The 15,802-nt window shown below is 46.9% G+C and overlaps 1 protein-coding gene across 2 annotated transcripts in view; it reads left to right on the forward strand.

The window, feature by feature from the left end:
* The window catches only part of ppp2r3a (protein phosphatase 2, regulatory subunit B'', alpha), a 77,945-nt gene that overhangs the window by 41,002 nt on the left and 21,141 nt on the right, over positions 1-15,802 (forward strand). For both annotated transcript variants that reach the window (XM_035423775.1, XM_035423777.1), the window contains exon 3: positions 3,258-6,005. In XM_035423775.1, the coding sequence (XP_035279666.1) occupies positions 3,876-6,005 (2,130 nt within the window). In that variant the 5' untranslated portion in view covers positions 3,258-3,875. The remainder of the gene's footprint in view (positions 1-3,257; positions 6,006-15,802) is intronic.

Consider the following 15,802-nt stretch of genomic DNA (forward strand, 5'->3'; position numbering starts at 1 on the left):
TGCTTAGCAGCCAGCCTTTGAGTTTGTACATTTCATAAGCCATTTCATTTTGTCAAGTGGTCAATTACTGTGCCAATTCAGGTTAAGTACCTTGCTGGAGGGTATAACAGCAGTGTCCCAAATGGAATTTTTAAACTGCAAACCCCCACCCATAAATGCAATTCCATAACCTGTTATTTATTGGTTTATTTTATAATGAAATATGCGAGTCTTCTGGTTTTATTCTCCGTCTCCCCCATATTTAGAACATTTTTATTATCCTCTGACCATTTCTGGGAGACGCTCGGGAAATCGGGTCATTTTCTGCAGAAATGATATTCATTGAATGGGCAAAAACTGCGTGGGCTTCTCGAGTGTCTCAGCGAAGCCAGACATGGAGGCTGAACACGGGCTGGGGGGGGGCGGGGGCTTTCTCCTGCATTTTTAACATTAACATAACAGCGGTGGCCAGTTTTTACAACCCCACGCTAAAAAAGCCCTGGCTGTTTGCCCCAGAGGAGGGTCCCTCTGGAGGGCCCTGCGGTGGGCCCCGTGCTTTGCGCAGTCCTCCGGGATGCCCTTTCCATCGGCTGGGTTTACGGGGGAACGCGGTTCTCTCGTAAACCGCGCTCATTGCCCGCTTTTTCCAGGTGCCCGCTCCCCCCATACGCGGACCGGTTTAGTCACGGTCGCGGGGCAAAAAAACGCACACCTCTGTTTATTTCATCTGTCTGCCCGACCCTGGTTTTTAACTTTAGATTTTTTCTTCTGTGCGGTTAAAAAAAAAACCAAAAAAAGAAGAAAACCGCTCATCTCGGAACTCCTTGGGGTCCTGCTTGCCGGCGGGAGCTGAAGTGAATCGAGTCGGCGGTGGCTCTGCTTGCTTAAAGACTCGTGTCCGTTCACATTGTGGGGACCGAGCTTTGCTCAGACCGACTCTTGAGCGGAGCCATTGAGAAGCCTCGGTAGGCCGGCCCCATCCCAGCCTCTGTAATCCTGCAACGGCTGCTATTAGCAGCCAGCAGCAAAGGGTTATATGGGGTATGCGGTGTAGCAGAGAGCGGCTGGTGGAGCCAGCTGGAATGCACCAGCTCCCATGGAGCTGTGGAGTGTGAAAACAGAGCCTCGAATGTATTCAGCCGCGGGAAAGAGAGAGAGGGAGGGAGGAAGGGCGGGAGAGAGAAGGAAAAGAAGACACTGTGTCCAGTGTTTGAGTCGCACAATTCTTCACGCTCGCTGACGGGCACGATAAATCCACTGTGGCGAACAGGAGCTATAACGGATGTGACCATTTTACCTTCACGGTGACAAGGTTACGAGAGAGAGAGAGAGAGAGAGAGGCAAATAGGGAAAGAGAGAAGTAATGAGAGAAAATTTCTTCAAGAGCAGTTTTCTGAATTTTGTGCCGGCAGATCTCATTGCCTCCTCATTGTCCTTTCAGGTCCGTGTGGATTAATGAGGCACTTTTACGTCACTTAGATCGTCTGCTAAAAGTTAGAGTAACAGCTGTTTCCGCAGGCCTGCCATTCCAAGAAAATGGAAGCTTGCACTGCATGTTTGCTCAATTACACTTTCTGACTGACATTTCCATGGACGACAGGCTGCAAAGTCTGGTTTAATCATTCACACCCACCCTCACTATTCACGACACCCCTGAAAAGCAGAGGGCATTTTGGTGAAGTGTATCTGCTTGCATCGGTCGTACATTTTCCTGTCTGAAATCTCGACGTGTAGCGTCCTCTGCATGTGCAGTGAACGTCGCTCCATTTGTTTCAGGGTTCTCCAGTCTTCTTAGTTTTTCTGATCCAATCTTCTACAGTTTTCTTTATTTTATGGAGCGCGTGGAGATCCTCATGAGGACGCCCATCCGCCCTCAACAGGCAATCACGTTTATGTCGAAGCCTGTGATTTTCCTCTGCGTAACATCTTGTCTTGAAGCTCCCCGCAGTAAATCGAATAGCCCTCCTGCAGTTTATACGTCTGTCACAGCTAGTGTGTTTTAGCCTCAAGTTTTATAGGTAGTTTCATGCTTACGATTTTCTTTTACTATTGAAACAGTAATGTAAAGTTCATTGAAAGTTCTGTATATGTAATGGAATATTCTCTGAGACAGAAAAAATCACTGGAGACTTGTTCTGCTCGTATTAAGTTAACACACGTGGCTGATGTGGCGGCAAAGAGTAAAGAATGAAAGTTTCAGAGACAATTAAGGGAAGACAAAGTATTCAGTGTGCTCTCCTGTGCAGATCTAGTGTGTTACACTGACCTTATTGGCTTCAGCATGACAATGTCATTTACTCTGGGTAACTGTATATATTTTGTTTTCCAAGATGTATTTATACACACTCATGCACATAGGCATTTGTGTATACAGTATGTCTGAATGTTCCAGGTTTGGTGTATGTGTGTGTGTGTGTGTGTGCATGTCTGTGTGCGTGTATGTGTGTGCGTGTCTGTGTGTGTTTGTGTGTGTTCTTACAAATCCTGATCTGCCTGTCTTTTGCTGCACTGAGCTGGCAGTTCCTTTTTGAAGATAGTTATGGAAGTGAGGTTCAGTCAGATATTGGTTCCGATACTGTCTTTGCTAAGCAGTGAGCCAGGCCCCAGACTAGCTGTCATCTCACTCGTTCTAGAACAGGGCTTCCTATTTAATGCAGACCTGCTTATTGCATGCTTTTCTTCTTAAGCATTTTGGTGAGCAATTTTTAATTTATGTGGCTCATCGAAGTTCTCAGATTAATAAAATATAATATTAATCATGTTTTCTTGGTTTTATAGTGCAAAACATAAGCTCTGATATGTTCTCTAATTGAAGAGAAACACTTATGAAATTTTGAAAGCGCAGGTGTCTTTTCAAAAGAACCTTCTCAAGCTGCGACTGGAGGAGTGCAGTTCCATTAAAATACCAGAATATAATTTATTATTTCTGGGTGACCCTTCCTAATAGAGTGACTGCTATGAATGGGGAGGCGAATCTTCTGGGCCTCTTGTTTCTTTCTTGAGGAGTTTTTCCCCCCCCTCTTGTCTGTGTTCTTTGATTTGTTGAACAGCGCTACATGTGTGTGGCTAGGGGATGTTTGAGTGTATTTAGACAGGAAGTTCAATGTGGTTTATAGCTTACATAATAAAGGGTTCTGGGACTTTTTATATCTTCTGTCATCTGGCTCTGTCAATGAATGACGCACGCCTACTGTACAGCCAAACAAATCCGCTGTCTGATGATTGTTTGAAATGAATGATGTTTTTCTCTCTCTTTCTTTTGTTCTGTTGACTCACAGGTGGTGCCTCCTTCTCTTCGGACATACAGAAGCCTGAGAACTCAAGGGACAGAGAGTGAGTGTGAGAGAGAGAGACCACATCTGTGAAAAGTATCAAGCCAGCTGTCCCAGGGCAGGCTGTCCCAAGTGAAGTGGAGCAGAGTGTGTCTTGTTGCCTGGAGGCTTCTGCTACAGACAGGGGGATGTACGGGAGAGCCAGGCCTATCATTAGGCCACTGGGCCCAGCACTGAGGAATGGATAGTGGCATCACCCCAGCAAAAGGTGTAATTGCCTTCTTAACCATGGAAAACAGGTTAATCACTGGCGTGTGAAGCCCTGGAGCCCTGCAAGCTCTTGCAGAAGCAAAGCAGAGATCAGTCGGAACATCCATCTTTAACTGCGGAGCCTGTGAGCTAAAGCTAGTTTCTTGTTTCTTTTGCTGTTTTTTGTTTTTTGTCTGTTGCCAGCTTTTGTTGAGCCATTGTGTAGAAAAGTGTTTATTTTGTCTTCTTAAGACTTGATTGTTTTTTTTGGTCACTGAAATGATTTTCTGAAAAAAAGGAAAACAAGAAAAACAAATAAAACTTTCTTTGTGGTGAGAACTCTTTTGGCCCAGAGGGTAGCAGAGGGAAGAGGTCATGGCAGCAACATACCGCATTGTTGTCAGCAGCATCAACTGCTACAACAGCGTGATGGTGGACCGGCGTCTTCAGCATGCAGTGCACTACTGCAACGGACCGTGCCAGGCACTGAGACATGGGCTTGACTGCACCGTGGCCCATCGCAGCACCTGCGCCGAGCTGCTGGAGGCTCCTGCCACCCCTGCCTCTGGCTCCCGCCCTTCCAGCATCCACGAGCTGGCCGGTAAATTCTCAGCTGTTGAAAATGGATTTGCTGGCCCTGGAGCCGCCGCCGGTGAGGATTATCACCAGGCTCTCCCGGGAGCTCCCAGGGTCAAAAAGGGACTGTCTGTCCAGAGTTCTGCGAGCCTCAAGGATATCACTGGGGAGGCTATCAACTTGGCAAGTGGGAAAATCAAGGAGTTCTCCTTTGAGAAGATCAAGTACTCCACCAGCCACGTCACCTTCCGGAAGGGCCGGAAGGTTCGTCCAGACTCCTTCAGCCGTAGGTCTACTGACCTGGACATCATTTACGGACACTTTAGTGGTAATGACGAGAATTGCCCCCCCTTTGGCCTGCTGCAGAAGTCAGTCCTGGAGGAGCACAAGCTAAGCCGTAGCGCCTCATTGGAGCAGAATCTCAACAGCGTGGCTACATTGTACCTAAACAACTTGACTGAGGAGAACCTCATTGCCCGCATCTTGGAGAAGACTAAGACTGACAGCAATGCCTCTGGGGAGGACATCAAGGCCTGCCTGGACATCCTCCTCAAGTGTTCAGAGGACCTGAAGAAATGCACCGATATCATCAAACAGTGCATCAAGAGGAAGTCGGGGAGGGGAGACAGTGATGAGTCCAGCAACCCCGAGGTCCTCTACAAGAGTGTGATGACCAGGCTGTCTAGCTACCTGAAGAAGCTCCCTCTGGAACTAGAGACAGGGCAGTCAGGGAGGCAGGAGCAGAGTGATTTGGCGGAGCTGGTCAACAGCCTGCATGGCCTACAGCAGGGACCCTTTTCCCCAATCTTTGGCAATGAGCAGCCTCCCAGGTATGAGGATGTCGTCCACTCTCCTCCCCTGACCAAATCTCTGCCTCCCTCCTCATCCCAGTCTGAATCCCAAGATGCCCCTCGGGAGCCGGGTGGCACCGGGAAACCCGCTCCAGTCCAGAGCCTCTTGCGCCTGTCCTCTCACACCTCCTCCCCTGCTAATGGGCCACAACATGGAATTGCAGTGTCTGCCACACCACCCACAGCCTTACCTCACCATATCCCAGTCAGCAGTTGTGACAACTTCTCCTCCACCACTTCCCTGCTTTCTTGCAGCAGTGACAGTATCTGCAAGGACTCCATGGAGGCACTGTACATAGAGGAGGATGTAGATGTGGGCAGGGCATTGGACCGGGAGATCAGGGGAGAGGGGAGGCAGTTCACCAAAAGGCCCAGCATTCTTAATGAACCTGGGGCCAGTGTCTCAGACAAGCTACCTGAGAGCAGTTGGAATGGGGCCTCGTGCAAGCCAAAGACGGAACCCTTTTTGCTAAAGGGAGCCAGCAAGACACATGTCTCTCTGAGGAACATAGTGAGCCCAGAGCCAAGGCCCTTCAGTTCCCCAGCACAGAGTGGCAAGGATGACGACATCGATAAGCTGCTGATGGACTTGGAAAGTCTGTCTCAAAACATAGACAAAGAGACTCCCGATAAACTGTCCACAGGCCCTGACCACAGGAACTGCAACCAAGTGATGGCCCCTCCTCAGCCAGTGACCTCAGGAAGAAAAAGCTTGGCTGCCCTTCATGTAACCCCATCCCCAACCCTGCCTATGAAGGACCAGGAGACTGGTGGGGGGGCAACAGACAAGGGCACAGGTGAAAGTGTGGAGGATGATGGGGTGCTGCTGCTCCGGATCCTGGAGAGCATTGAGAGTTTTGCCCAGGAGCTAGTAGAGAGTGGGGCAGGTACAGGAACTCAGTCTAAGGAAAAGGAAGTTATGCGTCTCCTGCAGGACACACTGTCTACCCCCAGCAAGGCAGAGACGACTGGCTCAAGCCCTGACCCTGTCCACAGCCTCACCCCTAGCCCTGCCCCTATCACCATGAGTGACACTGGCTCCACGCTGTTGATCCAACAGACTCCAGAAGTTATCAGGGTGAGTAAAATGATGCAGTCCCTTTCCATATGTCACCCCAGGCATCACAACCTGTTGCATATTTGCATATTTGTACTATCAGTAATAAGTACATTGCAATAGGAAACAAGAGACATGTAGTAGTTGTAGTAATTGTACAGCCATATAGGCTACAATATTTATGTTATTTACATTGTCTCATTCTCTGTTCTGAACCACAAGTCACAGATTTTAAGATTGCTTAAGACATAGCCGTATCAAGACATTGTGTGACATTTTCAAAGACAGCTTCTGCTATGTATTAATAGGCCTTATGGTTCCATGCATGAATGTCTATGACAAACTGCCCCAGGTTCTCCCTTCACTCTGTATCCTAGCCAAGCCCTGTCACGATTTCAGATCTGCCCCGCTAAGCGCTCCTTTATAGCTGAGCAGAAAGGAATGAAACCTGGTGAAAACACTATTCAGGAGGATGCTCTTTCTCCTGAACACTGGGGCTTTGTGCTTGGCGGAAGTAGGGCCCGGCTGACCTTTAAAGTATTCGAAACTGTGTGTTAATGCGGTATGGAGGCCATTTGTCGCACTGTCGCCTCTGTGATGCAAATGAGCCGGCAGGGTAATCTGGCAGCGGGATGCGGCGGTGCTTGTGAAACCGGCTGGGTCGTCCCACTCGATTCAGCATGACCGTAAGAGGACTAATGGGTCCTATGGTTCTACAGTTCTGTGGCATGCCAGCTGAAGTTATGGGGTTCGCCACTGTTGGGACGCTTTTTTCCTCAAATTGAGTATCTTGTGTGCCATCATCATTTGGAAAATTTAAAGCAGTCTGCGAGCCATATGTCTTATCAGGAATGCAAGTATTTGGGCAGCTGATGGAAGCAACCCTTGACACATGATTTGTGGAACAAATCAGCAATCTGTGCTGAATATTTTTCAGGAAATGCGTAAAAATGGCTTCTGCTCGCCAAATGCTTTCTTTGACTCATAAACAGTTTTCAAAAGGCATAGTATTCATATTTACTTCTTTGTCCACTATACAACAGGCTATGCTTTAATGTCCATTCCCAGTATTGTTTTTAAACTTCACTTTGTCTGTTTAAAAAAATGCATTGGATGATTGTAGAGGATGTCAGGGTGTACAGTAGCCAGCCTTAGCACCTGACTCTGGGGAAGTTAGCAGATTACGCAGTGACTTTTGGCAGTGGGGGAGTGGAGACCCGCTGGGATTATGTTACACTCAGGGGCTGGCTGTCAACATGGACCCATTTTCTGAACATCCATCACAGGACTGAGTACCAAGTGAAAACAAAATAGATGGTGTCGCAGATCGCTGGGAGTTACTATAAGTAGGAGGCCCCAAGTCTGCAACGATGCATAGTTCAGATGTGTGTGTGTGTGCATGTGCGTGTGTGTGCGTGTGTGTTCGGGCACATGTGCATATGGGTTGAGGGCTTGTATTTTAACATGGCTGATCTCCGGCATCCTAGGATTTGTCTTGCCACTGGGGTCATAGGTCTCCTGGAACCATCCACAGAACCCCGATGGGCCCCTTGGTAGGCCCATGTTAACCCCGTAAATGCCATAACTGAGATGACTCCGACCTTCCCTCCTGTAACCCTTACCCCAACTCCCTCATTCTCCCTCTTTGGGTAAACCATGACTTGTTTATTTACTGGACTCTGTAACCTGAAGCCAGGCAGCTATGCAGCGCGTGATATTAATGGCACCGCCATGACACCTGTCAGAGGAGAAATCTCAAGCCATATGAAGAAGACTCCTTCTTCTTGCCTTTTTTCTTTCTTTCTTTTATTCTTTTTCCACCTCAACCCAAGCTGTGTTTGGCTGCGGCCCCTGGTCCGAGCAGCGGCTTGACAGCTGTGTAAATGGGAACCGGACACCAGGTCCCACAGCGCACCCCGCAGGTGCTGCCCAGCTACTCAATGGCACCTTGACGGAAGTAGCAGGTGGCAGCCTGGCTCCCATCAGCAGCTCCCGAGATGTCAGTGAAGTGCAAATGACAGGAAACTACTGTGACCGGAGAGAGGCCTGTTTCCAGATAGCCACGGCTCCATCTTATCTCACTAATTATAATTGCAGACCTTTTCAACTTTCTGGCTCACAGCTTTACTAGGATCTACATGTTCAGCCAGGATGAAGTAGGTGAGGATTAATTGTCACAGACTTTTATAAGACCCAGGACAAGAGAGTGCTATTCCTGTCAGCTGTGAATTAGCTCTCTGTGGGCTTTCATGCAAAACGAATCCAAGTCTAGAGATAAAGCCTGGCAGCATAGTGTTAGTTCATGTGACAAGGAGGCGTGGCCAAGGGGTTCCACACTGTAATGATAGGCCCAAAGCTTGTCACTTTCATAAGAAAGTCATCTCGACATTCACTAACATTAAAACAGCTCATTTCTCCTATACCCGTATGGGGCTCCTTAGCCAGTCCAGAAAGCCTTCTCCTGATTGTGTGTATTTTGGGACAGATGGGCCCGCTGTACCCAGGCAGCTTCAATCCTGGCGTCCTTTTACAGGGTGCCCCTGCAGGAGCAGTAAGAGACTGTTGGCACTGCCCGTGTCAACCGGGTGTCCTTTTCGCCCAGCTTACCCTCTTGTCAGCCAGAGACAAAGGTGTCATGAGACAGGCCTAAATCAGAGTTGCTCCTCCCCTACTATGGCATTCTGTTGGAGACTTGCTGTCGCCACAGGGAAAACAGACCCTGGTGTGCGGTGGGGGTCACATCTAAGTTCGGGAATAGCTCCCTAAAACCCGATCTGCCCTAGCACTCAGCAACTATGCAAATAAGACCCTCTTGGCCCAAGAGCTCCGCCCACTGCCCTAATTAAAACACATCCTGACAATCAGGGGAGCAAAGAACTGTGAGGAGCGGGAATTTACTTACTTGAGTTTCTAGGCGAGAGGGGAAGGGTGGTGGGGGTTGTGTGGTAGTCATTCCACAAGGCATTTCACTCAAAATTACTTCCCAGTTCACGCAGCCTCCAAGGTTAACAGGAAGTGTTTTCTCTTGAGGTTTCCCCCACAAGCAACAGCTTCCCTTTTGCCTGAAGGATTGCATTTGTAACTGGAGCCATAGGGAAAAACCTGCATTTTTCAAAGACCCTCCACTCCCAGCCACACCCTTGTGTGCTCTGTGCTGTTCACAGGCACTGAAGGAATCAAGATGTTTGGTGTCTGACAAGCAGTGGGCAGGAAGGGTTGACCTAGCAGCAGAACATAGTGGGCTCTTCCAGTGTGTTTTGTTTCCCAACTAGACTAAACAGCAGCAGCAGGTGAAACTGTAAGAGGGAACAAAATCAAAACAAAAAACAAAAGGTCATTGGGTCTGGCATCCTGGCTTCCTTAATTGCTACTGACAGAGGATATGTAGCTTGACATCCCGCTGTTTCCTAGCCTGACCCCACATGTACTAAAGACAGGGCTTGCTGGCTTGAATGGAAAATACTCAGCATTGATTTTGCCTGGGGCCTATGACTGCTGGTAATTTAGAAAGGCAGTTGCAGATAAATAAAATCCAAATGTACATAAAATACGTCTTCACCTTGGAGGGTCCATGGCTTTGCATAAAGCTCAGCTGTGGGCCTCTCCCCCAAAGACCACTCCCACTCCAAACATCCTGGTCTCGAGGCCCCCATTGGCTAACAGAGCCCACTGTGGCTTCTGCTGAGACACCATGTCCTTTCTGCACCTGTCAGAGTGGCCCATTAATTTCCATGGTGACAGGGAGCTCTGGCTTGGCCCGTAGAAGCACCGTGGCCGATATAAATCAGGCAAATTCCTGCCGGGTTCTGGCACACTGGCCCGAGACCAGAACCCAGGGTCCCCTGGGAATTTAGGGGAGGGAAGTCGATGTGAATGGCATGTAAAACAATAGCAGGAAAATATTCCCCAAAAATGTTGATGGAAAATTCACAGCCGTGGACATGTCCTGTGATTTTGCAGTTGTATTTCATTTGCAGCAGCAGTTTACAGAGGATTTTCTTAATATTATCTTAGTGACGTTCAAGCCACTACCATGTGACAAGTGTGGCTGATGTAGCTGCAGTGGTGACATAATTAACACAACCTTTCCTCCATGCCCAGCAGCATTCATGTTGATGGCTTCATTACTGCTCCAGAAAGAGTCAATCTTCTAGGCTGTCCTCCTGGTGGATGAGGTTCTTTTTTGGGTCTCTGGCTCTAAATGTCTTGAAATAAATTTGATTTGTGACAAGCATTAGTTAACATAAAACTCTATTCAGAATAAAAAAGAACACCTCTCTAGCCAGAAGTTTTTTTTCCCAAAATGCTCAGGAGAATAGAATACCTAGTTTTATGTTGGGAAAGCTATCTCTTAAATATGGTTAAATATGGTCCTCATTAGATGAGTGCAGTAGTAATCCCTCTTTTATTCTTTTCTCTGCCTTTGTTCATAACGTGGTGGGCTTCCAAAATAATGCGTCATTCCTGATTGGAGTGCAGTGAGGGGAACCTCCGTGAGCCCGTCTAATTACTGCACCTGCATCCTGAAGAGCCAAAAACAACCTCAAAAGGATGGAGAGGGAGAGAGATACAGAAGGAGAAATGTGTGGGTAGGTAGGGACTGTAGCTGTTTACTTTAGGTCAATCGAGAATTACATCATCGCCGCTGTAGTCGTGTGCCAAGAGGAAATGAAGTCACACCAAAAACTCTGGCCAAAGAACCCCCCCCCCCAACCACTTTGGCCCCCGTCTGTGGGAGCCCTGTTGCTATTTGTGAGGTTTCCAAAACAAAAACAATGGTCAACATGGAATTGTCATAATAAAATGATGTGCAGCTAATGGCAACAGGGCAACAACCTGTTCAAAACATTAAAAATGCCGATAAAGCACCGGAAAGGTGTTCTCACGTCCCCCACGCCGACACCCTGAGACTCCCCTTCCTCCCGCCTAATGGCGTTCTGATGGGGAGCACTTCCCCAGAATTCAAGGCTGCATTTCAGAATACATCCCCTTTACTTTAGTCCACTTTGAATGAACCCAGGGATATACTGAGCTAGGTTAAGTGACAACGGGTTCTAATTGACCTCAGTGTGGCCTGACCTGAGTACTTCATCGTTATACAGTGCTTTTATATGCCTGCTTGCATGAACAAACTTATGGGGTGTGACAAGAGAGGGAGCGCATTGGTACTGTATGTCCAAAACAATGTAAAAGGCTTTTGTGCTTGTTAAGCATATATTATGTAAGGACTGTAATCTGATAATCAAAATTCACAGAAAATGATCCAGTTTATTTCGTTGTGCAAAAATGAAACCATTTGGCTCGGCAGCGGCATTTCTGCCTGGGGGGGGGTGGTACAAATGCTGGTCACAAATTCTGTTCCTTCGGCCTCCCAGCATCTGACAGCGCTGGTCAACCACAAGTTCAGTTAGGTGCACAAGCAGCACGGCTAAAATCCAGGACTGCACTGTATCCTGGTTTTGGTGCTGAGGGTCATCTGTTTTACTTTATCATCTTTAACAGCTCAACAGCACTTGAGACGCGTGACTCTCACGCAGAACTGCCCTTGGAGGCCAGTGACATTTCTGAAGTGTTAGTATGCTTGCATGTGTGTGTGTGTGTGTGTGTGCGTGTGTGTGTGTATTAAAAGGGGAGTATATGTGAATATGTGTGCACGTGTGTAGGTGATTGTTTATGCATACATGTGTGTGTGTGTCCAAAAATGTCACGACTCAGCCTGACAGGTCTTTGATTTTAAGTGCTATACAGTTTTGCCAGACATGAAGTCAGTCCTTTAAATCTCCGGCAAGATGAAAGGCCTGTGTGTGCATGTGTGCGCACATGCGTGTGTATAAGGACACCATAGAACATACAGTGAGCTCCATGATGTTTGGAACAAACATGTTTTCTCTAGATTTGGCTGTGTACTCCACAAATTTAGATTTGTAATGAAACAATTCACATCTTTAAAGTACACACTCTCAGCTTTTATTTAAGGGTATGTTATACATTTTGGTTTCACCATATAGAAATTGCAGCACTTTTTATATGTAGCACATTGAATGTCATGTAAATGAAGTAGTCGTGTTTAGTACTTTCTCACATATCCTTTGCATGCGATAACTGCTTGAAGTCTGTGACCTATAGACATCACCAGGTGCTGAGTATCTTCTCTGGTGATGCACTGCCTGGCCTGAACGGCAGCCATCTTCACCGCCTGCTTGTTTTGGGGGATAGTTCCCTTAAGTTTTCTCTTCAGAATATGAAATGCATGTTCAATTGAATTCAGATCAGATGAATGACTTGACCAGTTTTAAAGCTTTTAAAAACCTTTTTGTTGCAGTATTTTTGGGATCATTGTCTTGCTGTAGGATGCCGTGCTGTTCATTGAGTTTGGAGGCATTTGCTAGAACAGATAAAATGCTTTCGTACACTTCAGTACTCATTTTGCTGTTGCCATCAGCAGTTGCATCATCAGAGAAGGCAACTGAGCCAATACATTAGGCAGTCATACATGCCCAAACCATAACACCCCCACCACCATGTTTCACAGATGAAGGATCTTGGGGAGTTCTTTTCGCCTCCACACTTTGCTCTTGCCATCACTCTAATACAGGTCTCATTTCATCACAATAACTTTTTCCAGACCAAGATTCACTTGTATCAGAGCAAACTGTGACCTGGCCATCGTGTTATTGTTGCTAACTAGTGGATGCATCTTGCAGTGTAGCCTCTGTAGTTCTGTTTGTGGTATGTTCTGCAGGCAGTATTCACTGGCACATCCACCCCTGCCTCCTGTGGAGAATTTTCGATCTGTCAGGCTGGTGTTTGGGGTTTTTTCATTATGTTGAGAATTATTCGGTCATCAACTTTAGAAGTCTTCTTTGGCCTACCAGGCCTTTTGCGATCACTGAGCGCACCAGTGCTCTTTCTTCTTAATGATGTTCCAAACAGTTGTTTGTGGTTAGCCTAAGGTTTGGCCTATGTCTCTGACTTTTTTTCATATTTTTCAGCCTTATAATGGTTTCTTTGTCTTTCATTGGCAGAACTCTGGTCCTCATGTTGACAAATGCCAATAACAGACTATAAAGGTAATCAAAAGCCTACAATCATGAGTAGACACTGAAAGCTCTTATATCTGCACTGAAGAAGCAATTGAACACACCTGACAAATCAGAAACACCTGTGAAGTCATTTGTCCCAAACATTATGGTACCCTGAACTGTGGGGGCTGTGTATAAGAAGTGCTGCAATTTCTACATTGTGAAGCTAAAATGCCCTTTAATAAGCTAAGAATCTGCACTTTAACCACATGTGAAATTTTTATTACAAATCTAAAATTGTGGAGTACACAACCAAATCAATATTTGTCCCAAACATTATGGAGTTCGCTGCATATATATATATATGTGTGTGTGTGTGTGTGTGTGTGTGTGTGTGTTTGCGTGTTGCATTTGTGTGCATGTTTTGTGTGAATGTGTGTGGACCCTGCTGGATACACAAAGATGTGTGCACATCAGTGCTTCGATTTGTGTGTGTAGGCGCTTGTATGTATGTAATTGCCTGCAGTTCATGTGCACGTAGACCCTGCAGGAAGCAGAAAGGTGTATCCCATGGCGAGAGGGCAGACACGCTGTGGAGGATGTCTGGAAGTGTTTAACTGGGAGGATTTCCCATCAACCCCTCCTTTGAGTGAACCAAAGGCCTCAATGAATTCCTTGCATTATTCAGAGGAGAAGGGAAAGCTTGTCATGCTCTCTCTTTCTTTCTTTTTAATTAGAGGTCCTAAGAGCTTTCCTTGGTTTCAACCTGAGCACCGGAGCATGAACAGAATACACTTTCCGCATCATCATTACAGTATTTGTTGGAACAGTTGATTCCCTTGAAATTAGTGACTTTCCTTGTTGTTCTCTCACACTGTATGTATTCCTGAGACTTTTGTACTGCTGGATTTACAGGAGATACTTTTTTCTTAAAAGTCATACAAGATAATTTTTCTCACACCTTCACCTGGGATTTGAACAGATAGCCCTTCGGTCTGCCCTCAGCTTCATTTTGTAGGTGAAGGAGGAAGCACATACGCGTGCGCGGACCTTCAGCTTTCGTGAAGAGCCTTTAATTGTGACATCACAGAAGGTGCCCAGGTCGTCTTAGTGGCAGACCTTGGCAACAGCCTCAAAATAGAACTCTGCTATGCCTCCGGAACACCGTGATCCCGTGATCCTGTCACCATGTTGCGCAGTGGTCAGACGGGCCTTGGGGGGGGCTGTTGTTTCAGCTGTCTCTTAGGAGGGGATATTCACGCACCCGGGACACGGTAGCAACCCCCGGGTCTCAAACAAAAATTGTTGGCCAGTTCTTAGACCCCAGTTACTCAGGACCCTGTCAGTCAATAATGTGGCTGGTAATGGAGATGCTATAGAAGGAGTGAACTGACTTCAGCTCTGCTGTGACCTCGTTTGGTATGGCACAGTGGTAAAAGAGTTATGTTTGTAACCTAGTGTGGCTTAGCGGTGAGGGACCTTGGTTTGATGGTTTAATTCCCAAGTGGGGATGTGCTGTTCGTACCTTTGGCAAACACTGAATTACTCCAGTAAATATCCAGTTGCATAAATGGATACAGTGTAATGAATAACATGGGTAAGAACATCTGTAAAGTCCTAGAAATAATAAACAGACCTTGTCATAGAGTTTCTGTCTTTTACTGGAATGCAATGTCTTGTGAAGGTCTTGAATTATTTAAGGTATTATATAATAATTGAAGCAAAACAGAACAGTCTTTCAACAAGTTCTGGCTCTCTGATAGAACATAGAAAGACTACTTTTGCCTACTCAGGAGTCGAGATGTATAATGTAATAACATATTGCATTTAATATTAAAATAATATATTCTGAAGCCACCTAGTGTTCAGCAGTATGAACTGCATGGTCCAATCTAGGTAAACATCAAAACGTGGTAATATGAATGACATGCAGTGCATCTTTCAGCTTGACACAGGCCTTCTTTCCATTTTTTTTTTTTTAACCATGGTTCTCCACATGGTTTTCTTTTCCCATGGTTTAAGTGGTCTTCCATTTAGGAGACTAACCCTTTTAACGGGGAATGTGTTTGCCGCGGCACGACTTCCACCTTGCGGTTTGCACTTAACCCCACTCAGCTTCAAGTGGCATCTTCCTATCTCACGAGAGAGAGGGAGTGGAGAAGAAACGCATCGCGCCGAAAGCGCTGGAGGACGGGGTGCTCGTAGCCCCGCTCGGCACATGGGAGAGAGGCTTTTTCCGCGACACGGTTTGCACCCTCCCGCCCAGCGCCGCTGACCCCAGTCTTTCCCGAGAGGCCCCACAGGGGGGTCGCGACCCCGGCTCTCGTTAGCTCGGCAGGAAGTGGCGAGGCTTGACCACCCCGCCCCCCCCCCCTTTCCAACCAGGTCCACTGACGAGGACAGGTGCCGCGGAGTCTCATTTCAAACGGCCGCGGAGAGAGTCCCGCCGCGGCCAGGGCGCGGTCACACTGACGAGGGGAACATGTTTCTTAGCAGTTGTCACGCACTGTTGCTCTTCCTGTGTCAGATGTTCTCTTTAATACCTGTAGGTCTCTCCTGATCTCCACGTGAACTAGATTGATGGGTTCAAATGTCTGATTGACACTGTACTGATGTGTGATGTGGAAGATAAGATCGTTTGATGGATCAGTCACTGGATAATTGCAGATGAAATGCAATCCAGAGTTAGCTGAAATGAGTAAGTTTGTGCTATGGTTGTTAATAAAACCATAATCTATAATGAAACTATCATAATTTTTGTACTTGCCCCGTAATAGAAAGACAGTTATCCTGTGG

The sequence above is a fragment of the Anguilla anguilla genome, chromosome 6, assembly GCF_013347855.1.
Source record: "Anguilla anguilla isolate fAngAng1 chromosome 6, fAngAng1.pri, whole genome shotgun sequence".
Classification (NCBI taxonomy): domain Eukaryota; kingdom Metazoa; phylum Chordata; class Actinopteri; order Anguilliformes; family Anguillidae; genus Anguilla; species Anguilla anguilla.